This window comes from Somniosus microcephalus, chromosome 7, assembly GCF_052327205.1.
Source record: "Somniosus microcephalus isolate GS21.2 chromosome 7, FLI_Smic_1.0, whole genome shotgun sequence".
NCBI classification, from domain to species: Eukaryota; Metazoa; Chordata; class Chondrichthyes; order Squaliformes; family Somniosidae; genus Somniosus; species Somniosus microcephalus.
Genome location: NC_140993.1, coordinates 28,790,282 through 28,817,912, shown reverse-complemented (window position 1 = coordinate 28,817,912; position 27,631 = coordinate 28,790,282). Strand labels below are relative to the sequence as shown.

At 48.3% G+C, this 27,631-nt stretch overlaps 1 protein-coding gene across 1 annotated transcript in view; it reads left to right on the top strand.

The window, feature by feature from the left end:
- Positions 1 to 27,631, top strand: part of LOC147114582 (guanine nucleotide-binding protein G(olf) subunit alpha-like) — a 573,882-nt gene that overhangs the window by 34,557 nt on the left and 511,694 nt on the right. Inside the window, exons 2-4 of the mRNA XM_085992352.1 lie at positions 8,070 to 8,080; positions 14,843 to 14,888; positions 20,238 to 20,253. Coding sequence (XP_085848478.1) covers positions 8,070 to 8,080; positions 14,843 to 14,888; positions 20,238 to 20,253 — 73 coding nt within the window. The remainder of the gene's footprint in view (positions 1 to 8,069; positions 8,081 to 14,842; positions 14,889 to 20,237; positions 20,254 to 27,631) is intronic.

The window sequence follows — 27,631 nt, the reverse complement described above, 5'->3', positions numbered from 1 at the left end:
CCTGTTTTTGCCACCAAAGTGGATAACCTCACATTTATCCACATTATACTGCATCTGCCATGCATCTGCCCAATCACCCAACCAGTCCAAATCATACTGGAGTTTCTTGGCATCCTCCTCACAGCACACACGCCCATCCAGCTTTGTGTCGTCTGCAAACTTGGAGATATTACATCTAGTTCCCTCGTCTAGATCATTAATATATATTGTGAATAGCTGGGGTCCTAGGACCGATCCCTGCGGTACCCCACTAGTCACTGCCCGCCACTCGGAAAAAGACCCGTTTATTCCAACTCTTTGCTTCCTGTCTGCCAACCAGTTCTCTATCCAAGTCAGTACCTTGCCCCCAATCCCATGTGCCTTAACTTTACACGCTAATCTCTTATGCGGGACCTTATCGAAAGCCTTCTGAAAGTCCAAATACACCACATCCACTGGTACTCCCTTATCTATTTTACTAGTTACATCCTCAAAAAATTCCAGTAGATTGGTCAAGCACGATTTACCTTTTGTAAATCCATGTTGACACTGTCCGATCCTGTCACTGTTTTCCAAGTGCTCTGCTATTACATCTTTTATAATGGACTCTAGCATTTTCCCCACTACCGATGTCAGGCTTACCGGTCTATAATTCCCCGTTTTCTCTCTACCACCTTTTTTGAATAGTGGGGTAACATTAGCTGCCCTCCAATCCATGGGAACTGTTCCAGAGTCTATAGAATTTTGGAAGATGACCAGCAATGCATCTACTATTTCTAGGGCCACTTCCTACCTATAGAAGCTTTTACAGTCAGTTTTTATGTTCCCTGCAAGCTTACTCTCAGACTCTATTTTCCCCCTCTTAATTAATCCCTTTGTCGTCCTTTGTTGAATCCTAAACTGTTCCCAATCCTCAGGTTTGCTGCTTTTTCTGGCCAATTTATATGTCCTCTCCTTGGATCTTATGCTGTCCCTAATTTCCCTTGTTAGCCATGGTTGATTCACCTTTTGTGTTTTATTTTTATGCCAAACAGGGATGAACAAATTCTGTAGTTCATCCATGCGATCTTTAAATGTTTGCCATTGCCTATCCACCGTCAACCCTTTGAATAACATTCCCCAATCAATCCTACCCAACTCGCGCCTCATATCATTGTAGTTTCCTTTATTTAAATTCAGGACCCTAGTCTCTGACTCAAATACCTCACTCTCCATCTTAATGAAGAAATCTATCATATTATGATCGCTCCGCCCCAAGGGGCCTCGCACAACAAGATTGCTAATTATTCCTTTCTTACCCAGTCTAAGATGGCCTGATCTCTAGTTTGTTCCTCGACATATTGGTCCAGGAAACCATACACTCCAGAAATTCCTCCTCCACAGTATATTGTTACTAATTTGGTTAGCCCAACCTATATGTAGATTAAAGTCACCCATGATAACCGCTGTGCCCTTATTGCACGCGTCTCTAATTTCCCGTTTAATGCCATCCCCAACCTCTGCATTACTGTTTGGGGGTCTGTATACAACTCCCACTAACGTTTTCTGTCCCTTGGTATTTCTCAGCGCTACCCATACAGATTCTACATCATCAGAGCTAATATCCTTCCTTACAATTGTATTAATCTCCTCTTTAACCAGCAATGCTACCCCACCTCCTTTTCCTTTTTGCCTGTCTTTCCTGAATATTGAATACCCCTGGATGTTGAGTTCCCTGCACTGGTCACCATGGAGCCATGTTTCCGTAATCCCAATCATATCATATCCGTTTACATCTGTTTGCGCAGCTAATTCATCCACCTTATTACGAATGCTCCTCGCATTAAGACACAAAGCCTTCAGGCTTGTTTTTTTAACACTCTTAGACCTTTTAGAATTATTATTTACTGTGGTCATGTTTGATTTAAACCCTTGATTACTCTGACTGCCACTTTTGCTTTTCTCCTTTCTGCCTTTTGCTTCTACCCTTGTTTTCCTTTCCTCTGTCTCCCTGCACAGGTTCCCAACCCCCTGCCATTTTAGTTTAAACCCTCCCCCACAGCACTAGCAAACACTCCCCCTAGGACTTCGGTCGCAGTCCTGCCCAGGTACAAACCGTCCATTTTGTACTGGTCCCACCTCCCCCAGAACCGGTTCCAATGTCCCAGGAATTTGAATCCCTCCCCCTTGCACCATTCCTCTAGCCACGTATTCAGATGAAATATCCTTCTATTTCTACTCTGACTAGCACGTGGCACTGGTAGCAATCCTGAGATTACTACCTTTGAGGTCCTATTTTTTAATTTACCTCCTAACTCCCTATATTCAGCTTTTAGGACCTCATCCCGTTTTTTACCTATATCGTTGGTACCTATATGCACCACGACAACTGGCTGTTCACCCTCCCCTTCCAAAATGCTCTGTAGCCACTCCGAGACATCCTTGACCCTTGCACCAAGGAGGCAACATACCATCCTGGAGTCTCGTTTGCGGCCGCAGAAATGCCTATCTATTCCCCTTACAATAGAATCCCCAATCACTATAGCTCTCCCACTCTTTTTCCTCCCGTCCTGTGCAGCAGAACCACCCACGGTGCCAGTAAGTTGACTGCTGCTGCCTTCCTCTGATAAGCCATCTCCCTCACCAATATCCAAAGCGCTGCCTGCCTGCACCTACTACTCTGCCTGGTGGTCACCCATTCGCTTCCTGCCTGTGCATCCTTTACCTGCGGTGTGACCAACTCCCTAAACGTGCTATCCACGACGTCCTCAGCATCGCGAATGCTCCAGTAGACATCCCTTCGCAGTTCCAGCACCGCAGTGCGGTCTGCCAGTAGCTGCAGCTGGATACACTTCCTGCACACATAGTCGTCAGGGACTGATTTCCCACATAGTGCAGGAGGAACATACCACGGCAGCAAGCTGTCCTGCCATGACTTACCCTTTAGTAAATTCAAATTAAATTAAATCAAATCAATCCCACCAATTACACTACACTTAAATGATATACTCAAGGGCCCTTGTTTAACAGCAGTCCCCACTACACAACAGAGACCCTAGAAACTATAAACCACAAAATGTAAGTTTGGAAAAAATGAGAAAGAGAGAAATACTCACCAACCAATCACTTACCTGCTTTCTAGTGACGTCACACTTCGATTACTTTTTACTTCTCTCTCACGCTCTCAGAGCTCTGAGATTGGTTTTGGTGTAAGAAGTTTGAATTTTATTTGAGAAAGAAAATACAACACAATAATCTTAACACTCTAATACAATGGGGAAACACTTCGACATACACGAGGGAAAATTACAGTAGATAAATACCACACCCCTCCCAATCCCACCTTACTAGCTAAGTTAGGCTCTAAAGGGCCAGGGATAGTGCTCACCAAAACGACTCCTTGACAGTTGAGCTGGTTCACGATTTCGGGGTTCGCTAGATGTGTCGGTTGGGGCCTGCCATACCCCGGACGCAGTAGAGGACTTCTCCTGCGTATCTGGTCAGTCTTCGTGAGTCCGCTGATGCGATAGGGTGCGTTTTGGATCTATCAGATGAGTACCCAATTTTCTTTGGTTAGAAGTAGGGCTTAGAGTCTTTTGAACAAAATCTTACCATGGGGTAAGTCAGGATAGTTTGTAGAGTGGAAAAACTTGCGGATTTTCGGATTCTTCCGAGTTGGTTTTTCATTGGTCGCGGTGGCCCAATATTACCCGGTTGGCTGAGGGTAATATTTGGTTGGTTGTTTTGTGGGGCCCTTGGTGCCGTGAGGTGTCCGATGGTGTGTTACTTGTTCTTCGAGAGAACAGCTTCGAGATGCTTGCTCCTTGATCTTGATGTTACTCGATGGTGGCTCTTCCTGAGCTCCTTTCTTCTTTCCGATTGAACTGTACTGTGCTGAACTGAACTCCTGTTGGAACAGTCTTACTTCTTGAACAGGCCTCCAATTATACTAATCGAGGCCTGCTAATCTGTGCGCCAAATCAGTTTAGGTTTATTGTTAGATTTTGCCGGGCTCGTTAACATTGAGTTGTTTAAAGTGGTTTTGGGATTGTTCCATGGGCTGTTGAAGTTTTTAAGAATGTGTGAAGTGGTTTCGGGATGGTCTTCCTGAGCTGTTGAGCTCTTATTTAATTGTAGTAAAATGTCCTCAGTGTTTGAGTTTCCTGTGGGGCCTGAGATTCTTTGTAGGTTGGCGAAGCGATTTGTTTTATGCATGTTTTTGGATGGGTCCTGTGAGGCTGTTTTTCCGTGGGTCTATTGTTAGCATGTAAATTTCTTGATAGGGGCTGAGTGACGTTTATAGTTCCCCCAGACAGTTTGACTATCTCAAATACTCAAACTGTCTACTGCAGAGGTAGATCCCAAATTCTGTAACAGCCTTTTTTCCCAAACATGCCTGAACATGCCTTTTGAAATGCCAAGTCTGTTTCTGACCTTGAGATTCCTTCTTAGGCCCAACATGCCCTTTTATCACTCCTGAAGTTTTTAGCAAGGGCCCAAAGTCATTTTTAATAGGGTTTTCTTTCGTTTTGGGGGATCTGTTAATTTTGAGGCCTAGAAATTCAGTTAGGGGCGCCCAGCTCGCCTGGGCGCCGGAATCACCGCTGTGCGCGGAGCCACTTGCGCCAGCGGGATATTCAGTTTCAGCGCCCCAAGTGAAAGCCGGCCGCTAAACAAGGGTTTCGGCGCCCCGCTTGGGGCGCTGAAACTGAATATCGGCGTGCAAAGTGCCGCAGCGCCACCCGCTGCGGCACAGCAGCCTGCGGTACTGCAGGCCTTCCTCTCACTCTTAAGGGGGAGGTGCCTGCAACAGCGCGATCCCCGCTCGCGAGTGCCGGCAAATGAGCCCGGCACCAAGGAGAAGTGCCGGGCTCTCTGGAAGCAGCCGGCAATGCCGCGGGGGGGGGGTGTAGGAGGCCGGGGACGGATGTGCGGGCAGGCGGCCGCCGAAAAAGCGGCCGGCCGCACCTCCACCTTAACTCGTCCCACTACCGCCACAGGTAGGCCCCGTGTACCGGTTGCTGTTTGCGGCCGGCGCGGGGGAGGTGGCAGCGACCAAATATGGCCAGCGGGGCGATAGCGGGGCGCTGCGCACACCGATGACGTCATCGGTGGCGGCGCAGCGCTACTGGCTAACGCCGCCATTAGCGCCCCGCTAAATATGGCGGTAGGTTTGCACAGTGGCGCAAAAGCCCTCTTTGGGCGCAAACTGGTGGCGCAGGCCACTGAATTTCTAGGCCTGAGAATCTTACAGGGGAAACAACCTCTCAGCATCTACCCTGTCAAGCCCCCTCAGAATCTTTTATGTTTCAATGAGATCACCTCTCATTCTTCTAAACTCCAGTGAGTATAGGCCCAACCTGCTCAACCTTTCTTCATACGACAACCCCTTCATCTCAGTGAACCTCCTCTGAACTGCCTCCTATGCACGTATATCCCTCCTTAAATAAGGAGACTAAAACTGCATGCAGTACTCCAGGTGTGGTCTCACCAATACCCTGTACAGTTGAAGCAAGACTTCCCTACTTTTATACTCCATCCCCCTTGAAATAAGGGCCAACATTCCATTTGCCTTCCTAATTACTTGCTGTACCTGCATGCTAACTTTTTGTGTTTCATGTATGAGGACCCCCAGATCCCTCTGTGCCGCAGCATTCTGTAGTCTCTCTCTATTTAAATAATAATTTGCTTTTTTAATCTTCCTACCAAAGTGGATAACCTCACATTTTCCCACATTATTCTCCATCTGCCAAATTCTTGCCCACTCACTGAACCTATCTATATCCCTTTGCAGACTCTTTGGCCTAGAAATTCATTATAGCCACTTTTGGGGCGGTAAAGTCGGGCGGCCGCTAAAGTTTGCGCCCGGCGCAAATTCGAGGCCACATTGCCGATATTCATTAGCTTCGGCTTAAGAGTTTGCTCGAGCGCTAAAACTGGCGATGCACGGCTCTCTTTAGGCGCTAAGCCGGAGGTGCTGAGCGATACCGCCGAGGCCGGGCGCAGCGCAGGTGCGGCCATTTCTTGATTGACAGCAGACACCCTGGCGCCGGCCAGCTCTTAAGGGGGAAGGGTCGACTTGGTCTGCTGCCACGCCCTGGACACTGGAGCCCTCCAGCTAGGCCTGAACACTGCTGCTGGACCCAAATAGCGCCTCAAAGTATGGAGAAGGCCCGTGAACGAGCGCAGCGCTTCTCAGAGCATGATCTGAGGGTGCTGGTTAGCGCTGTGGAGAAGAGACGCCATATTTTGTTCCCAGACAATGGGAGGAAGCCGCCGGCCCGCGTCTACCGGAGAGCCTGGAGGCATGTCGCCACGAGGGTGACATCCAATAGTGAGGTCCCCAGGAGCGCTGTCCAATGCAGAAAAAAGCTCAATGACCTCGCCAGGATTGTCAGGGTGAGTACGCTTTCCAGTGTCCTCCTCATCCTTGCATGTGCACCTCACATTATGGGCAAAGGGACCTGAAAGCCCTAATGGCCAGCCCTCATGCAGCAGCTATGGGACAGTCATGAACATCAATTGCACATTGTGCACTTAACACACTGGCCAGGCTATTCGACCATGGGAGGCAGTGCACACAAGATCAGGGCTACACACTGGCCAGGCTATTCGACCATGGGAGGCAGTGCACACAAGATCAGGGCTACACACTGGCCAGGCTATTCCACCATGGGAGGCAGTGCACACAAGATCAGGGCTACACACTGGCCAGGCTATTCCACCATGGGAGGCAGTGCACACAAGATCAGGGCGACACACTGTACTTAGAGGCCGTCCTTTCTCTTGCAGGCCAAGCTGGCCAATAATAAGAGGAGCCGGACTGTGACCGGGGGAGGCGGACCCCAGATCCAGCCACTCACCGAGCTGCAACAGCGCGTGGAGCGCATCATGGGTGCCCGGGTGATTGGCCCCGTTGCATCTGGAGATGCCGACCCTGTTCTGGGCACCAATGGTAAGGACATCACCTTTTGGACCTCTCTCGTCCCACTTGCGCATCAGATCTACATCCTTTGCCACTGTCCGACCAATGCGCTGAATGCCACCACTCATGCATCCCTCGCTGACGCCCTCTCCTCACTCTAAAGCTACTCTTGTGCCTTCCTGCTTTCAGATGGTGAGGAGGAGGTCCCTGAACTTGCCAGTGACAGCCCCTCAGAAGAGGAGGAGGAGGAGGAGCAAGAGGAAGGCGGCCCATCAGGGGAACCCTCAGCCGCGGCAAGCCATGCCACTGTAGGGGAGACGTCTTCCCTGGAGGGGAGCGTGGCGGAAGTGTCGGAGGGGAGTGTAGCTCCTGGGACCAGCGGCCTGCAGAAACGCGGGAGGGGGGTGGAAGCTCAGCGGCCTTCTCCCCAGAGGGGGGAAGGGTCGGAGGGGAGTCCAATTGCTGGGCCCAGCGGCGTCCAGCAACGCAGGAAGGGTCGGCCAGTTCGGCGGCCTTCTCCCCAGAGGGAGAGTCCGGCCTCCAGTCCGGAGACGGTCAACGCCGAGGAGATGCGCCGCCTCGAGGACATGTCCGCGGACTCGGAGCGCCGGCACACGGAGCTCATGGGGGTAGTGGGACGGATGCCTGAGGCCATCGAGTCCCTGTCTCGGAGTGTCACCGAATTCGGGGCCTCTCTGGCAGCGACTGGCCAGGTGATCAGTGGTGCCGTGCAGTCACTGGCTGCTCTGATGCGGTCTCAGAACAGGGCAACACGGGCACTCACTGCTGCCACACTCGCTGTGTCAGCCCGGCATCGCCAGGGCACCCGGCGCACTGCAGCAGCACAGCGGTCTGTCCCTCGGCAGATTGCTGCGCATGCTGCAGTGCTGGCCCGGGCGAGTGCCAGTGTCTCAGGCGACCAGCGAGCGCCTGCCATCCGCCAGCTTGCCCCCATTCCTCCAGCCGCCACTGCCACTCCCCCAGTGGAGCTGCCACGAGCTGCTGCAGCGACTGATGCTGGCCAGCCGCAGCTGCAGCATTCACCAGCCGGCCCCTTGAGGGCCAGACCTCGTCTAGGCCGACCCCCAAGGGCATCTGCCGTCACGACATGTGCCCCTCAGGAGCCTTCCCCCAGCCTTGCAGCAGCCACTGGCCTCACTTTGAGGAGGAGCAGCAGGGTGTCCAGGGGCCGGCAAAGTTTGCAGAGGGCACCGCCCTCGCGGGACACAAAGTAGAGGGTGTGTCCAAATGTTGTGTTTTGTGGAATGGTTGTTTTTTGAAGGCCGAGGATGAGGCGATTTTTGTTTACATCTTTGGTTAATCCTCCCCAGGTTGTGGGAGTGACTCATGTGTGTGAGTGTTTTTTGGGGGTTTCGTGTGTTCTTGGTTTTCATGTGGGAAGGGCCCTGAGTTTGTACAATAAACCATTTTATTTATTCACATTGTCCATGTTTGATCTTTGAAGTGTTTGTTGCCTTAACCGGCTGAGGACTTGCGGAGCGGCTGCAATCATGTTCTTTCATTGGCACAAGCCATTCCCTGACAGGGGGCCTAGAAGTGACGTTCAATAAGCCGCTGACGGGCGGCCCTTGGACCTTCTGCCTCCCTCCTGGGCTGGTACTCCTCGTCCTCCTCCTCCTTATGCTCCTCCTGCTCCTCCTCCTGAGGTGGTGGTCCAACGTGAGGTGGCAGTGCCTGAGTCCTGCGGATAGCCAGGTTGTGCAGCATGCAGCAAACGACGACGAATTGGGAGACTCGCTCCTGCGAATACTGGAGGGCTCCCCCGGAGCGATCCAGACAGCGGAACCGTTGCTTCAGGACGCCGATTGTTTGTTCGATGAGGTTCCTGGTCGCTTGATGGCTCTCGTTGTATGCCTCTTCAGCAGGGGTCGTGGGCGCGCGGAGCGGGGTCATGAGCCAGGTACGCAAAGGATAGCCTTTGTCCCCGATAAGCCATCCTCTTGGGTGAGGCTGTGCCTGGAACATGTCAGCCACAGTTGTCTGTCGCAGGATAAAGGCATCGTGGCTGCTGCCTGGAAAGCGGGCATTGACAGCTAGGATGCGCTGCCTGTGGTCACACACCAGCTGTACGTTGAGGGAATGGTAGCCCTTCCGGTTGCGGTAATCCTCGGCATGCTCCAGAGGTGCCCGCAAAGCCACATGCGTGCAGTCAATGGCGCCCTGCACCATGGGGAAGCCCGCTATTCTTGCAAATCCCACTGCACGCTGCTGCTGCTTGTCCAGGGTCATGGGGAAGGAGATGAATTGATGTCTCCTTCTGAAAAGGGCATTGGTCACCTGGCGGATGCAGCAATGCACGGCGAACTGGGAGATGTTAGCGATGTCCCCAGCAGCGGATTGGAAGGAGCCGGTGGCATAGAAGTTGAGAGCCACCGTCACCTTCACTGCCACCGACAGAGACGTCCTGCGCATCAGCTGTGGACGCAGATCTCTGTGAAGCAGCTGGCAGATCTCTGCAACCACCTCCCTTCTGAATCGCAGCCTCCTAACACACTGCGCGGCAGACATGTTGAGATAGGAGAACTGCTGGCGGTATACCCTGGGTGGGTAAGGCCTCACTTGGCGACGCCTGTTGCCCCCTCTGCGTCTAGCCAGGGCTGCCACTCTCTCACGGCGTCTGTAAGCCCTTCCGACATAAGGCTGAAACTCAGCGTTGGCACCCAATGCAGCCCCCATAATATGCAGGCAAACACTGAGATCTCAATGAAGGCAAAGATAATTGCAAAGCTCTGGCCTGAAGCCAAAAATACCTGTCCTAGTGCTGGGCCAAAGCAGTAAGCTCTCTTCCTTGGTCTCTCTCCAAAAATCCGTTGCACAAGAGTGAATGCTGCAAAATGGCTGCCCTTTATAGTGCAGGGTAAGTGCCCTTTAATTTGCGCTCCCCGCGGCCCGCCTCGGCTGTGTACCGTTCCACTTCACAGTCGTTAGGGCCGCCCGGCGCACAATGGGTGTTGCACGATGAAATGACGTCATGATCTGCGCGCGCAGCTGAGCGCGCGCAAAGACTTTGCGCCGGCGCTAAATGTCTACTGAAGTTGGGGCGAGGCGCAGATCGCGCTGCGCCCGGGCGCTAAGCGCCTAGCGCTAGAGATCTGCTCCTCCTAAGGCGCTAACGGCTGGCGCAGCCAACTGAATTTCTAGGCCTTTGTGTGTTCCTCACAACTTGCTTTCCCACCTTTCTTTGTATCAGGTTTTTGAATTTTTTTTGTGTGGCGAGTTGCTGAAAGTGCGAGCTGATAACACCACAGTGAGGGAATCCGGGCAACTGGGACCTGAGTGAACAGGACAACCAACTGTGTATCTCCTTAACCAATCAGATTGAAGAATTGTGAAATGAACAGCACAGGGACTGAGAAGAAAGTGTAAATTGGTGTGGGTGAATTCAATGTCAAATCAGGTACAGAAAGAGAAATGGAGAGGGAAAGAAAGATTGGATTATGAGAGAGAAAAAAGAGACAGTGAAAGTAACTTTATTGTGTTTACAAATTTAAAATGTTACATTTAAAAAAAATCTCCAACAACAATTAATACCTGAAGAAATGGGACTCCACACTTTTTTAATAGTTAATTTTCAGTGCCAGAGAGGTTGATTGGCAGTAATTAGCAGTTATCACGTCGTTAAAAGGGTACTTGAGCTTGGAATGACAAGACTTAACTGTCTGTGGCAAGCTTAGTTCATATCGCCCGCGCAAGTACAGCAACTTCATGCCGCTCAGTGCATTTCAGTGGTGAGGCCGACAGTTTTCGCGAAGCTAATGGCAGAGCAATGCAATGCAATGCAACTCGGACAGCAGCTTTTGGATATCGGTATTTAGCCGCGCATCTGCCCCTCGCCTGAAGTCGCTGTACCATGTGTGCATAAATAACGGCGAGGGCCATTAGCCTCACCGTTACTTCGACAGCAAAATCTGGGCCAATGAGCACGAGGCATGTGTTTCATCAGAAACTTTCAGGTGAAGCTTGCTGATGTGGAAAAAGCCATTATAATACCCGTTATTATGCCTGTAGGTGGTGCTGTGATGAGAGTTTTCAATGTTGCGTGTTCTTACCTCCCCGTCACACAAGTGAGTCCTTTTATTTATTTAAATTTAAAATGCGACCTTTTTTTTAGTATTTTGCGCCCTCTGCCTGCCCCACCCATAATTTTCCTGAACACTGCAACATTGGCCCAACATGTCACAATGTCAGCCCCACCCAGCTTCCCTGTGGCTGTGATATCGCCCGTGCACTGCACTTAAACTGGTGCCGGGTCACCTTTCCCTTGCCAATCGCAGGCCTCTCTGTTCTGGCTGTTGGCTTTTATTCCGTGCTCAAGAAAACTCCTGTGAAGACCGAATTCGCCCCCGCGCTCCCATACGAGACCTTTCACACATGACAGTAACAGGTCAACGGGGAGAAATAAAAAAAAAAGTTTATCAGACGAAAACTAAATGAAACAATTTCCTCTCGCGTTATGGAAAGTGCAGTTCGCAATCACTGATTTAAAAGGTGCACGGGAGGGAAAAATCTAACACATTACATTTCCACTTGAAAATGCCGTCTCAACCTGCCAGTACGTATGGGCTGGTTTCGATTTTAGAACCCTGTCCCATTTTACTTATCAGTCACTACCAGTACATCTGCATAAAGGGCTCGTGATCTGTCACCATTGCTCTAATACTGTACTGAAAAAAAAAAGGCCTCAACACGAGCAGTAAAGAGAAACCGATAAGTGGAACTCTCTCAAGCCAGGCTTTTCAAAGTGTTTAATTTTTAATAGCCCTCATTACATATTAAAATTCCAAGTGTTATTTTGATCAGTCTTCGGAAATCTCTCCACCCCTCCCACTTGTGGCTTCTGATTCTCGCCGGCTCTTAAGTGTCCCACTGACCACCCTGCAAACCATTTCACATTTTATTTTGAAGCCGACAGTCCTCCTCCCAGCCCAACCTTTCTTTGTTGCCCCTTACGGGCCACTTCAGCGCACTCGCCTCTGAGCTAGAAAGTTGTGGGTTCAAGTCCCACTCCAGGGACTTGAGCACAGAAATCTAGGCCGACACTCCCAGTGCAGTGCTGAGGGAGTGCTGCACTGTCGGAGGTACCGTCTTTCGGATGAGGCGTTAAACCGAGGCCCCCATCTGCTCTCTCAGGTGGACGTAAAAGATCCCGCGGCACAATTTTGGAGAAGAGCAGGAGAGTTATCCCCGGTGTCCTGGGGCCAATATTTATCCCTCACCCCACATAACAAAAACAGATTATCTGGTCATTATCACATTGCTGTTTGTGGGAGCTTGCTGTGCACAAATTGGCTGCTGCGTTTCCCACATTACAACAGTGACTACACTTCAAAAAGTACTTCATTGGCTGTAAAGCGCTTTGTGACGTCCGGTGGTCATGAAAGGTGCTGCATAAATGCAAGCCTTTCCTTCTTTCCTTTTTCTTTTCTTTATTCGAGCTGACCTCCCGCTTCTCTGTTCCCTCTTGCAGCTCCCCCAGCATTTTTATTTTATTTCTTCGGCTGTATGCACCATTTTAAGTGCACCACCGGCCCACTACCCCGCTCTCCCTTCTCTTCTCCCCTCCCGCACCTCCCCCCGCCCCCCCCCCATCCCCCAGCCTCTAACCATGCTGCACATTCCCAGGCTCTAACCTGCTCTATCTTTCCACTCAGCCTCTCAACCTTTCGGTACTTTTCCTCTACCTCAAACCCACTCGACCTCCCCCCTGCCCCCCCCCCTTGCCCCACCCCCGACTGTTTGACCCGCAGTGTTCCAATTCTTCTCTGGGTCCCACTCTAATTATCTTCCCGCTCTCTAACCTCACTTTACCTAAGGGACTACATGTAATCTTCACTTCCCCATGTGCACCACTGCAGGAGATCAGCTAGTATTGAATAAAAACACACTGCAGGAAACTCTGGCCTAGAAATTCGGTATAGCCACGTTTGGGGCACTAGTCCTGGCGATGCGCAAAGTTTAGCGCCAGGCGCAATTTAGCGCCACCTAGCGCAATATTGGGTTGCAGTGCCCCTAAAGGTGATTGCGGCGCTAAATCAGGCGCTGCATGCTACTCTTAAGGCGCTAACCCAGCGGTGCAACCCAATTTCGCCGCGGCGGGGTGCAGCAAGGGTGCTGTCAATAATCACTTTCCCTAAGACACAGTGGCGCTGGCCAGCTCTTAAAGGGGCAGGTCAATTGGCATCACCAGACACACTCACTGCCTTGTAGGCCTTCAAAGCGGTGGGAGCCTACCTGTGGCGCACCAGCTTAGCAAGACATGGAAAGGGTGAGGCAGAGGGCGGAACGCCTCACTGATGGGGCATTGGATGCTTTGGTTGGTGCAGTGGAATCAAGGCCAAGGAAGATGGTCGGAATGTGATTTATGTTTTGGACAGTCTCCCGGGTGTGAGAGGCAGTTATGTGTCAGTGTATTAGTTTTGCTTTCTGTTGCCATAGCTTTCTCATGTTTGAAGGAACCACATTTTGTGTAATGAAACACTTTCTTCATTTACAATGGCCATGCCTTCTATTTACATGCATCTTGCCCTTCACAGGCTTGGGGCTATCAGACCGGTTCCATTCCTGTTCTTGGAATGGCAGCAAGCATTCCATGAGAGGGGCCTAGAAGCTACTTCTGATCAGCCTCTGATGCGCAGCCTGAGAAGAGCCGCTCGCGTAGAAGTTCATGCCAGCAGGCATCTTCTCAGCCACCGACAGAGATGTCCTGCACCTTATCTGAGGCTGCAGATCTGGCTGAAGCAGCTGGCACAGCTCAGTCACCACCTCCTTTCTAAATCGCAGCCTTCTGCTCCTCCAGCATGTTCATGTAGGAAAACTGCTGTCGGAAAACCCTGCCAGCGTAAGGTCTGCTGTGGCGACGTCTGTTGGCCCTCCTCCGTCTGGCCATGCCCGCCCCCCCCTCCCAGCGTCTCAGTGCCCTTTCCAGATGATACAGCAGCAGGACGTTCCCCTCCAATGCAGCCCCCATAATAAGTGCCCACAGGAAGGTTCCCCGTTGTCAAGGCTCACCAACAGCAAGGTGATGGTCAGAAGGCTGAAGATCATCTGCCTGCGCTGGCTCAGTGGTCAAATGGCTCTCAGTGTGCAGCTCAGCAACTCTTTGTAGCTCTTGAGGAAGTTGTGCTCCAAAAATGGCTGCCGCTTTTAAACCACACCAGTCCCCTTTAAATAATGCTCCTCCAGCCCGAGAGCGACTTGGTAAGGCCCAGGTAAGCTGTCACTATTAGCGCCAGGCGCTACGGAGGGGGGCGCCACTGAATTTCCGGTCCGGGGCGCCCAAAAGGCGTTGCACACTCAAATGACATCATAATCAGCCTGCGCCCATGAGCAGGCGCTAAGATTTAGCGCCGGCACTAAATGCATGCTCAATATGGGGCGAGGCGCTAGGCGCCTTGCGCCCGCCCAGAAATTGGCTAGTACCCCACTTCTCGGCCTCTTTAGACGTTAATCGGTGGCGCTAACAACCGAATTTCTCCCCCTCTCTTTTTACCGGCACCTAAATAACCGGAAATCTCTCTTAACCGGCAAAATTCAGGAGTAGGTTCAAGTAAGTTTTACTTCATAATAGTGGCTGTGTAACCGGGGTTCCTGGATCTGTGGCCGCGTAACCGGGGTTCCTGCACCTGTTGCCATGCAACAGGGACGCCTAGATCTGTGGCCGTGTAATCGGGGTTCCTGCACCTGTTGCCATGCAACAGGGACACCTGGATCTGTGGCCGTGTACGGAGCTCTCGTACCTTGGTAAATATACCTCTCTATAATCCGGACTTTTTGATCAACCGGCACCACGCCGGTCCCGTCGGTGCCGGATAAAAAAGAGTTTCCTGTATATGCGGTGGTCTGATTTGGTGCTGTTGTAGTGAGACCAGTAAAATGGTGGCAGTGGAGCTTGAAGTAGTAAAATCCTACAGTAGCCCTATTCCCTACAGTGCACTAAAGACCGGCACCTCCACACAAATAAAACAAATTTACGTACCACATAGCAGTACTTTGTCACTAAAAGACGCATAACTCTCTCCATTAGATGTACAGGCACCCCCCACAAGTCATTCTGCGTATCCTAATTTCTAATAACCCCTGAAAACGGACTAAACGTACCTCATGAAATGATGGGCCAGAATTTGCGGCCAGCGGCGAAGCAACGGCGCTCGCTGCTGACCTCGAAGAAAGCTTCCTGCAAAGATCTCGCCATCTCTGCGGTGAAAACTTCAGCTTTCTCGTCATTAAATTGGTTGAGGCGCTGTCAAAAGGGGGGATGCCTAGCATAGACCAGCAGTGATGTCATCAAGCTGTCGAAGCAGCCAATCACATTGAAAGGGTGTAAGGATAAACCCAGCAACTACAGGCCAGTCCGTTTAACCTCGGTAGTGGGGAAGCTTTTATAGAAATGATAATCCGGGACAAAGTTAACAGTCACTTGGACGAGGGAAAGGGTGGGGGAGTGTGATTAACTGAAGTGCTCTTGCAGAGCGCTGGCACGGGCTCGACGGGCTGAATGGCGGCCTCCTGTGCTGTAATCATTCTATGATTCTATAAGAATTCTCACAGACAGCAAACCAGGAAATAAAAAACACTGAGTCAAGTCTCATTTTTAAAATTTTAGAGAGAGCGAAATAAGGATTGGGATATTCACATGGGTTTAAGGTAGAAGCTGAATTACCATAAACTTTTTTTAAAAATTAAAAATACATTTTTTAATTATTTTAAAAATCTAGTAATATTCTATCATAATGGAGAAATTTGACATTCCACAAATAAAAAATTTGTTTTCAAGGCCAGAATGGTTGTTCAGCAGTCAGTATGCCACTAAAACCTCAGTTACACCTGTTCAAACAAGGCTTAACCTTTAATGGGGTGTTTAACAGCGTAATTAGATCGGAAAAGCTTCAGTTTTCATCAGTTCAACTGATTTCACTGATTGCCGGCCAAGGGGAGTTCCCCAGCGCAGCCTGTGGTGGAGCAGGGAATGACTGACCGCAACCTCAAGATTTCGGTGTTCGGGATTTAGCACATGCACAGCTAAACACGGAAATCCTCAAGTTGCGGCCAGTTTCCGAGGGGTAATGACGGCGAGCGCTGACAGTTTGCCGTCATTACCACCGCAAAATCCAGGCCAATATATTGTGCTGATAAAGCAGCAGGTTTGGATTCATGTTGTTAGTTGTAAAGAACTCCCGTTAATTAAGTAGCTGTAACAACTGTAAATCACATTAGGAGTGCCAGTAGCATTGGCTAGCATCAGTTCCCACGAGCTGTGCCATTTTAAAATGATGGAATGCTTTGAACATTTATATGTTGTTATAAATCTCATCATCATAAAGAAACTACTCATGAAATAACACTGGACGGCCAGCTGGTGGTGCCGTCCAAGGAGTATAAATACTCGAGCGTGGGCCCAGCTTGCCCAGGGACATTTTGTAAGACAGGAACTAGTGAAGTACAACTAGACCTCCATGTTCTGAAACAAGTTGATTAAAGCCTTGCTTTATACTCAAACCAAGTGCGTAGTGAGTTTTATTACATTATATGTATTGCCAATTTGGTTTTAAGATGCCATTGTACAAGTCTGCTCGTTTGAGATGACTGTGCAATGACGTAAAAGTGATGAAGTCGGATATTTTTGCATATTTAATATTTTATGAAGCAGTAGTCAATAAGGTCATGATAGGCTTCATACCACCACATTGGCACAGTATTTAAGAAAGAAGGGTTTATATTTTAATAATTTTCTAATCACGCACAACCTGCTGCTTGTGTGAATAAATGTAGTTCATACCACACTTGTCGCTGCAAGAAATATTGGCCCAGAATTTGCTGGAGCAGGGCATCTCGTGGCGTGCCCCGTTCGCCAAGCTTTTTCCCTTGCGCTTCAGCTCAAAGATTTTTGCGCGGCGAATTGCCGGAAGTGCGAATAACGGGATCAAAAGTCTATCTCCCAAACCAATGAAATTTAAGGATCGAGAGACGACGGAGAAGGAAATTAGGTGAATTAGAGTCAAATCAGATACAGAAAGAAAATAAAGAGGGAACGAAAGATTGGATTAAGAGAGAGAAAAAAAGTGACAAAGGAAAAGTAAGAAAATTTTTTTTTATTGACAATTTTTTTAAATCTCTAAGAATAATTTACTACCTGCGGGAATGAGACACCACAGTTTAAATTGTTCCCTTTCTGGGCCAAAGAGATTTGACTGGCATTGCAGGAACATAAATCTCGTCATTAAAAGTGTCCTTACACTATTAAGTACCAGCCCTAACTTTCTGCAGGGAGAATAATGGGTAATTAATGCACAAATGCAGCAATTTCTTCAAGCTCTCAGGGAGGTTGACGGCGAGCTCTTGTTTTTGCGAGGCTAACGGTGGAGCAGCGGATACCGTCCAGCAATTTGTGGGGATTTGCAAGTCGCTGGGGTATCTCTTCCTCGCCACAAATCACTGGATGATTTACACACTAATAACGGCCAGAGCATTACATTTGCCGTTATTTTGCCAGCAAATTTTGGCCCATTACTTCACTATCTTAAAGACTTGCAAACAAATATTTAGTTTTGCTGTTTTGAAAATTAGCTTTAATTCTTGGTTTGGAAATATTTCTGTACATAGATTGGCACTTTAGTGCAGTGCTGAGGGAGTGCTGCACTGTAGGAGGTGCCCGTCTTTCGGATGAGACGTTAAACCGAGGCCCCGTCTACTCTCTCTGGTGGACGTAAACGATCCCTATGGCACTATTTCGAAGAAGAGCACGGGAATTATCACCGCTATCCTGGCCAATATTTATCCCTCAATCAACATCACTAAAACAGATTAGCTGTTTGTGGGAGCTTGCTGTGCGCAAATTGGCTGCCGTGTTTCCGACATTACAACAATGACTACGCTTCAAAGACTACATCATTGGTTGTAAAGCGCTTTGGGATGTCCGGTGGTCGTGAAAGGCGCTATGCCAATGCAAGTGAATTTTAAAAATGTTTTATATTATAATAGGTGAATACCTGACGTGCTAATGCTTAAATCCGCTGCTCCGCCAGTAGCCTCGCAGAAACAAGAGCTCGCCGTCAACCTCGGATTTAACTTTCTGCCTTTAGTCTATCCTCCTTTTGACCAGAAGGGCAAAACAGTTGACTAAGTTGCTTTCATGGCTGCCAGAATCCAGGATCATTTTTCCCCCTCCTTTCCACCTCATTAGCACTCAACCCCTCAGCCCAGCCAAGAACCAGCACCAACAATTCATTGAAGGTGCCTAGGTCAGGATGACTGCCACTTGACAGCCTGGCTCCTCTACAGAGCTTTAATAGATTAATTTTTTTTTTAAATACAAAAATCCAATACCATTAAGAAAAATTTAAATAAAACAAATTGTTTCTTCGGCAGCACCTCCCAAACCCGCAATCTCTACCACCTAGAAGGACAAGGCAGCAGGCGCATGGGAACACCACCACCTCCAAGTTCCCCTCCAAGCCACACACCATCCTGACTTGGAAGTATATCGGCGTTCCCTCATCGTCGCTGGGTCAAAATCCTGGAACTCCCTCCCTAACGGCACTGTGGGAGTACCTTCACCACACGGACTGCAGCGGTTCATAGATTGGCACTTCAGTGCAGTGCTGAGGGAGTGCTGCACTGTTGGAGGTGCCGTCTTTTGGATGAGACGTGAAACGAAGGCCCCGTCTGCTCTCTCAGGTGGACGTAAAAGACCTCACGGTGTTATCCCCGGTGTCCTGGCCAATATTTATCCCTCAATCAACATCACTAAAAACAGATTATCTGGTCATTATCACATTGCTGTTTGTGGGAGCTTGCTGTGCGCACCTTCTCAAGGGCAATTAGGGATGGGCAATAAATGCCGGCCTTGCCAGCGACTCCCACATCCCAGGAATAATTTTTTTTTTTAATTGTGAAATTGTTTTATAGGATTTTTAGAACGTGGTTGTATGCATTTAAAGTTTGTCTGATCAGCTGCACTGAACAAGACAAAGCTGAAGCTACCCAAGGTAGCAAGATAGCTGCACGGTTAGCAGGTTGCCCAAGTGTTTATGCGACAAATCCTTTTTCACGCTTTATCTGCTCAAATCATCCAACTCGTCCATACCCCTGATTTCTAGGTTGCCTTTCTCACGTGGGACCAGTAGCCACAATCCAACACCGGAAAGTACAGGACCAGAAAATACTTGGTCCATTTAGCTGGCCATGGACATCAAAAACAGAAGGCAGCGTTCACTGTTTGTTTGTGTCCCTCAATTGATTTGATTTTCCTGCCAAATCCCTCTTCAAATGATCGATGTTACCAGCCTTGATTGCCTCCCTGGTCAGTCCAATCCAAACACTCGCTGCCCTTTGTGTGAAGTAGTTGTGTGTTTAGTCTATTCACCTCCCTGTTAGCTTTGACGAAAGGTCATCGACCTGAAACGTTGACTCTGTTTCTCTCTCCACGGATGCTGCCCTGGCCTGCTGAGTTTTTCCAGCGTTTTCTGTTGTTATTCCCTGTTAGCTATGTCTTGTTCAGTGCAGCTGATCAGTCAAACTTTAAATGCATACAACCATGTTCTAAAAATCCTATAAAACAATTTTCACAATTTTTAAAAATATTTATTCCTGGGATGTGGGCGTCGCTGGCAAGGCCAGGAAGGATGTGATTGCACTAGACGGGGTGCAGAGGAGATTTACGAGGATGTTGCCTGGGCTGGAGAATTTTAGCTACGAGGAAAGATTGGATAGGCTGGGGTTGTTTTCTTTGGAACAGAGGAGGCTGAGGAGAGACCTAATTGAGGAGTATAAAATTATGAGAGGCCTAGATAGAGTGGATAGGAAGGACCTATTTCCCTTAGCAGAAGGGTCAATAACCAGGGGGCAGAGATTTAAAGTAATTGGTCGGAAGTTTAATGGGGATGTGAGGAGAATTTTTTTCACCCAGGGGATGGTGGAGGTCTGGAACTCACTGCCTGAACGGATGAGAGAGGCAGAAACCCTCATCACATTTGAAAAGTACTTGGATATGCACTTGAAGTGCCGTAACCTACAGGGCTACGGACCAAGAGCTGGAAAGTGGGATTAGGCTGGATGGCTCTTTGTCGGCCAGCACGGGCAAGATGGGCCGAATGGCCTCCTTCTGTGCTGTAAATTTCTACGATTCATCCCATGATCCCCTCCTCATTCATTCTCATGGCCACGGTGAGCAGTTTCTTGTTCCTTTTAGTGTAAAGTGAATACAGCATTACAAGTCAGGATGAACCAATGCCCTGCATAGACACAGTATCACATCCTGTGATTCGTGTTCTATTCCATGCACGATATCACCCCAAGATCCTACTTGCCTTATTCTCGACTATCACACTCTGTGCAGATGGTTTCAATAATCTGTCCACCAATATCCCCAAATCCTTTTACTGTATTTAGCTTATGGTTCATGTTTTCTTCTTTTCTACCCTCATCACTCCGCATTTATCGACACCATTTAATTTGCCATTTCTCAACTCTCTGTCCCATAAGAAACATAAGAAATAAGAGCAGGAGTAGGCCATATGGCCCCTCGAGCCTGCCCCGCCATTCAAGAAGATCACGGCTGATCATCGACCTCAACCCCACTTTCCCGCCTGATCTCCATATCCCTCGATTCCCCTAGAGCCCAAAAATCTATCGATCTCAGCCTTGAATATACTCAACGACTCAGCATCCACAGCCCTTTGGGACAGATAATTCCAAAGATTCACAACCCTCTGAGTGAAGAAATTCCTCCTCATCTCAGTCTTAAATGGCCTATCCCTTTTCTTGAGTTCTAGACACTCCAGCCAGGGGAAACCACCTCTCAGCATCTACCCTGTCAATCCCTTTCAGAATCTTGTATGTTTCAATGCGATCACCTCTCATTCTTCTAAACTCCAGAGAGTATAGGCCCATTCTGCACAATCTCTCATCAGAGGACAGTCCTCTCATCCCAGGAATCAATCCAGTGAACCTTCGTTGCACCGCCTCCAAGACAAGTATATGTGCAGGTGTGGTCTCACCAAGGCCCTGTACAAAAGTAGCAAGAATTTCCTACTCTTATACTCAACCCCTTTGCAATAAATGCCATTTGCTTTCCTTATTGCTTGTTGTACCTGCATGCTAGCTTTCTGTGTTTTTTGCACAAGAACACCCAAATCTATCTCAACACCAACATTTGAAAGTTTCTCACCATTTAAAAAGTATTTTATTTTTCTATTCTTCCTACCAAAGTGAATAACCTCACATTTCCCTACATTATACTCCATCTGCTACCTTACTGCCCACTCACTTAGTCTATCTATATCCCTTTGTAGACTCTTTGTGTTCTCCTCACAGCTTACTGTCCCACCTAGCTTTGTATCGTCAGCAAACTTGGATACATTACACTCGGTCCCTTCATCTAGGTCATTAATATAGATTGTAAATAGCTGAGGCCCCAACACTGATCCTTGCGGCACCCCACTAGTTACAGCCTGCCAACCTGAAAAAGATCCTTTTATCCCTACTCTCTGTTTTCTGTCCATTAACCAATCCTCTATCCATGCTACTATATTACCCCCAACCCCATGAGCCCTTATCTTGTGTAATAATCTTTTATGTGGCACCTTATCAAATGCCTTTTGGAAATCCAAATATACTACATCCACTGGTTCCCCTTTATCTACCCTGGTAGTTACATCCTCAAAAAACTCGAATAAGTTTGTCAAACATGATTTCCCTTTCATAAAACCATGTTGACTCTGCCTAATCTCTAAGTGCCCTGATACCACTTCCTTAACAATGGATTCCAGCATTTTCCCAATGACTGATGTCAGGCTAACTGACCTGTAGTTCCCTGTTTTCTCTCTTCCCTCCTTTCTTGAATAGCAGTGTTACATTTGCAACCTTCCAATCCACTGGAACCATTCTAGAATCTAGGGAATTTTGGAAGATCAAAACCAATGCATCCACTATCTCTTCAGCTACCTCTTTTAGAACCCTAGGATGTAGGCCATCAGGTCCAGGGGATTTGTCAGCTTTTAATCCCATTAGTTTCTTTAGTACTTTTTCTCTACTTATATTAATTACGCTAAGTTCCTCACCCTCAGTAGACCCTTGGTTCCCCACCATTTTTGGTATGCTTTTTGTGTCTTCTACTGTGAAGACAGATACAAAATATTTGTTTAACGTTTCTGCCATTTCCTTATTCCCCATAATAAATTCTCCTGTCTCAGCCTCTAAGGGACCAATGTTTACTTTTGCTACTCTCTTCCTGTTTACATACTTGTAGAAGCTCTTACAATCTGTTTTTATATTTCTTGCTAGTTTTCTCTCATATTCTTTTTTTTCCCTTTTTATCAATTTTTTGGTCATCCTTCGCTGGTTTCTGAAACTCTCCCAATCCTCAGGCTTACTACTAATCTTCGCAAAATTATAAGCTTCTTCTTTCAATCTAATGCTATCCTTAAGTTCTTTAGTTAGCCACGGTTGGATTACTTTCCCCATGGAGTTTTTGTTTCTGAATGGAATGTACGTTTGTTGAGAATTATGAAATATTTCTTTAAATGTTAGCCACTGCTTATCTAACACCATACCTTTTAATCTATTTTTCCAATCTACCTTAGTCAACTCGCCCCTCATACCTATGTAATTGGTTTTATTTAAGTTTAAGACTCTAGTTTCGGACTTGGGCAAGTCACTCTCAAACTTAACGTGAAATTCTATCATATTATGATCACTCTGCCCCAGAGGATCCTTTACTATGAGATTGCTAATTAGCCCTGTCTCATTACACAATACAAGACCTAAAATAGCCTGTTCCCGGGTTGGTTCCATGATGTATTGTTCTAGGAAACTGTCCCGAATGCATTCCATGAACTCGTCCTCCAGACTACCTTTGCCAATTTGATTTGCCAAGTCTATATGAAGGTTTAAGTCCCCCACGATTATTGCATTACCTTTGTTACAAGCTCCTACTATTTCTTAATTAATATTCTGTCTAACAATATAGCTACTGTTAGGGGGCCTATATACTAACCCCAACAATGTTTCCTGCCCCTTGTTATTCCTTATCTCCACCCATACTTATTCTACTTCCTAACCTTCTGAGCCGAGATCCTTTCTCAGTACTGTCCTTATGTCATCCTTTATTATCAGGGCTACTCCACCTCCTTTTTCATTCTGCCTGTCTTTTCGAAACGTCAAGTACCCTAGAACATTTAGTTCCCAACCTTGGTCACCTTGCAACCACGTTTTTGTAATGGCTATTAGATCAAAACCATTTGTCTCTATTTATGCCACTAGTTCATCTATCTTGTTACAAATGCTTCGTGCATACAGATAAAGAGCCTTTAATTTAAATTTTTTACCATTATTCCCTGCTTTGACCTTATTCTCTGCTGCACTGCTACCGTTAAACTCTCTGTCCCTTCCTGTCACACTCTGCTTATGTTTACCGAAATCGCTACACTACTCTATTGCCTTGACCTTTCTCTTTAGATTTCTAAATTTCCCCTCACCTGACCCCTCCACCCCCCCCTTTTTTAGTTTAAAGCCCTATCTACAGCCCTAGTTATTCGATTCACCAGGACGCTGGTCCCAGTCCGGTTTAACTGGAGCCCGTCTCGACGGAACAGCTCCCTCTTTCCCCAGTACTGGTGCCAGTGCTCCATGAATTGAAACCCTTTCTTCCCACACCACTCTTTGAGCCATGCATTTAACTCTCTGATCTGCTTGACCCTATGCCAATTTGCGCGTGGCTCAGGTAGTAATCCAGAGATTATTACTCTTGAGGTTCTGCTTATTAATTTAGACCCTAGCTCCTCAAACTCCTTCAGCGGAACCTCATTCTTAGTTCTACCTATGTCGTTGATTCGTACATGGACCACGACAACTGGATACTTCCCTTCCCATTCCAAGTTCTTCTCTAGCCGCGAGGAGATATCCTTAACCCTGGCAGGCAACATAGCCTTCAGCACACTATTTCGTAGCTGCAGGGAACAGTATCTATCCCCCTGACTATACTGTTCCCTACTACTACCGCATTCCTTCCTTCTCCCCCTACTTGGATGGCCCCCTGTACCATGGTGCTGTGGTCAGTTTGCCCATCCTCCCTGTAGTCCTTTTCCTCATCCATAGAGGCAGCAAGTACCTCGTACCTGTTGGATAAGGTCAAGGGCTGAGGCTCCTCCATCACTACATCCTGGGTCCCCATACGTGCCTGACAATCACAATCGCAATCACACCCTCCTGTCCCTGACCATTGATAAACTCTAAAGTACTACTTAACCTAAAGGGCGTGACTGCCTCCTGGAACAAAGTGTCCAGGTAACTCTCCCTCTCCCTGATGCATCGCAATGCCTGCACCTCGTACTCCAGCTCAAGAACTCGGAGCTGAAGTTCCTCGAGTTTCAGACACTTACTGCAGATGTGGTTGCTCGGGATCGTGATGCTCTCCACAGACTCCCACATGCTGCAGTTACGACACACCACCTGCCCTGCCATCTCTAACCTTGTTTTATTTATTAATTAATTAATCAAAGCTTTTATTCAATCGATATTTTAGTTTTATTGTTTGATTATTTTATCTAGTTTAAGTTATTAATTTAATAACTACGAGCAAGTTACAGTTTCTCAGCTCTTAATTTAAACCCCCTTCCCTAACTTAGAGCGCAAAAAAAAGCTGTAATACTCACCAATCAATCACCTACCTGCTTTCCTGTGACGGCACACTGATTTTTTTTGTTGTTTTTGAATCGGAGCCTCACCGCTGCCGCTGCTTTAATTCAGGTCCGCTCTCGGGCCGCTCTTTATCCTCTCACCGCTGCCACTGCTTTAATTCAGGTCCGCTCTCGGGCCGCTCTTTATCCTCTCACCGCTGCCGCTGCTTTAATTCAGGTCCGCTCTCGGGCCGCTCTTTATCCTCTCACCGCTGCCGCTGCTTTAATTCAGGTCCGCTCTCGGGCCGCTCTTTATCCTCTCACCGCTGCCGCTGCTTTAATTCAGGTCCGCTCTCGGGCCGCTCTTTATCCTCTCACCGCTGCCGCTGCTTTAATTCAGGTCCGCTCTCGGGCCGCTCTTTATCCTCTCACCGCTGCCGCTGCTTTAATTCAGGTCCGCTCTCGGGCCGCTCTTTATCCTCTCACCGCTGCCAATGCTTTAATTCAGGTCCACTCTCGGGCCGCTCTTTATCCTCCCACCACTGCCGCTGTCCTGTGACGACACTCCTTGTCTTTTTGGAAATCGTCGAGGGTACCGGCGCCACTGATACCGCCTCCAATTACAGCCAATCTATTCTGACCCCTCTGTATCTAATCATGCTTGTTTGCCATGTTGTCGGCAAATTAATTCATGTAACGATTTGCAAATCCACTTCAATACCTGTCCACATATTCTATGCTTTGCTGCCTTACGGACTGAACTCGTATTTATTTTATTTAGTGATACATGGCATGTGTGCGTCGCAGGCAAGGCCAGCATTTATTGCCCAGCCCTAATTGCCCTTGAGAAGGTGGTGGTGAGCCGCCTTCTTGAACCGCTGCAGTCCGTGTGGTGAAAGTACTCCCACAGTGCTGTTAGGGAGGGAGTTCCAGGATTTTGACCCAGCGACGATGAAGGATCGGCGATATATTCCCAAGTCAGGATGGTGTGTAACTTGGAGGGGAACTTGGAGGTGGTGGTGCTTCCATGCGCCTGCCCTTGTCCTTCTAGGTGGAAGAGGTCGCGGGTTTGGGAGGTGCTGCCGAAGAACCTTGGCGAGTTGCTGCAGTGCATCTTGGTAGATGGTACACACTATGGCCACGGTGCGCCGGTGGTGGAGGGAGTGAATGTTTAAGGTGGTGGATGGGGTGCCGATCAAGCAGACTGCTTTGTCCTGGATGGTGTTGAGCTTGTTGAGTGTTGTTGGAGCTGCACTCATCCAGGCAAGTGGAGAGTATTCCATTACACTCCTGACTGAATCAGTACTCCTCCATGTTGAACACCTCTTGGAAGAGTATTAAGGACACAGAATTTATTCCAGGGTGGGGGGGAGCACACTTCAATGTCCATCACCAAGAGTGGCTCGGTATTACCACTACTGACCAAGCTGGCCGAGTCCTGAAGGACATAGCTGCCATACTGGGCTCACTGCAGGTGATGAGAGAACCGACACGAGGAAAGAACCTACTTGACCTTATCCTCACCAGTCTACCTGTCGCAGATGCATCTCTCCATGACAGTATTGGTAGGAGTGACCATCGCACAGTCCTTTTGGAGACGAAGTCCCGTCTCACTGAGGACACCCTCCATCGTGTTGTATGGCACGACCACCGTGCTGAATGGGATAGATTCAAAACAGATCTAGTAGCACCAAAACTGGGCATCCATGAGATGCTGTGGGATATCAGCAGCAGCAGAAATGTATTCCACCACAATTTGTAAACTCATGGCCCGGCATATCCTTCGCTCTACCATTAGCGTCAAGCCAGGGGACCAATCCTGGTTCAATGAGGAGTACAAAGTGCATGCCAGGAGCAGCACCGGGCGTACCTAAAAATGAGGTGCCAACCTGGGGAAGCTACAACACAGGACTACATGCAATGTGCTATAGACAGAGCTAAGTGATCCCACAACCAACAGATCAGATCAAAGCTCTGCAGCCCTATCACATCCAGTTACGAATGGTGGTGGACAATTAAACAACTAACGGGAAGAGGAGGCTCCATGAACATCCCCATCCTCAATGATGGTGGAGCCCAGCACGTGAGTACAAACAACAAAGCTGAAACCGTCGCAACCATCTTCAGCCAGAAGTGCCGAATGGATGATCCATATCAGCCGCCTCCTGAGGTCCCCACCACTACAGAAGCCAGTCTTCAGCCAATTTGATTCACTCCACGTGATATCAAGAAATGGCTGAGCGCACTGGATACAGCAAAGACAACATCCCGGCTGTTGTGCTGAAGACTTGTGCTCCAGAACTAGCCGCCCCTTTAGCCAAGCTATTCCAGTACAGCTTCAACACTGGCATCTACCTGCCAACGTGGAAAATTATCCAGGTAAGCCCTGTCCACAAAAAGCAGGACAAATCCAATCTGGCCAATTATTACCGCCCTATCAGCCTACTCAGCAAAGTGATGGAAGTTGTCATCAACAGTGCTATCAAGCGGCACTTACTCACCAATAACCTGCTCACCGATGCTCAGTTTGGGTTTCGCCAGGACCACTCGGCTCCCGACCTCATTACAGCCTTGGTCCAAATATGGACAAAAGAGCTGAGTTCTAGAGGTGAGGTGAGAGTGACTGCCCTTGACAACAAGGCAGCATTTGACCGAGTGTGGCACAAAGGAACCCTAGTAAAATTTAAGTCAATGGGGATCAGGGGGAAATCTCTCCACTGGCTGTCATACCATGTGATGCTGTATCAAAAGGAACATAGCAACAGGAGTAGGCCATTCAGCCCCTCGAGCCTGTTCCGCCATTCACTGAGATCATGGTTGATCTGCGACCTAACTCCATATAGCCGCCTTTGGCCCGTATCCCTTAATACCTTTGGTTAACAAAAATCTATTATTCTCAGATTTAAAATTAACAATTGATCTCGCATCAATTGCCGTTTGCGGAAGAGAGTTCCAAACTTCTACCACCCTTTGTGTGTAGAAGTGTTTCCTAATTTCACTCCTGAAAGGTCTGGCTCTAATTTTTAGACTCTGCCCCGAGTCCTAGAATCCCCAACCAGCGGAAATAGTTTCTCTCTCTCTCTCTCCCTCTCTCTCTCTCTCCCTCTCTCTCTCT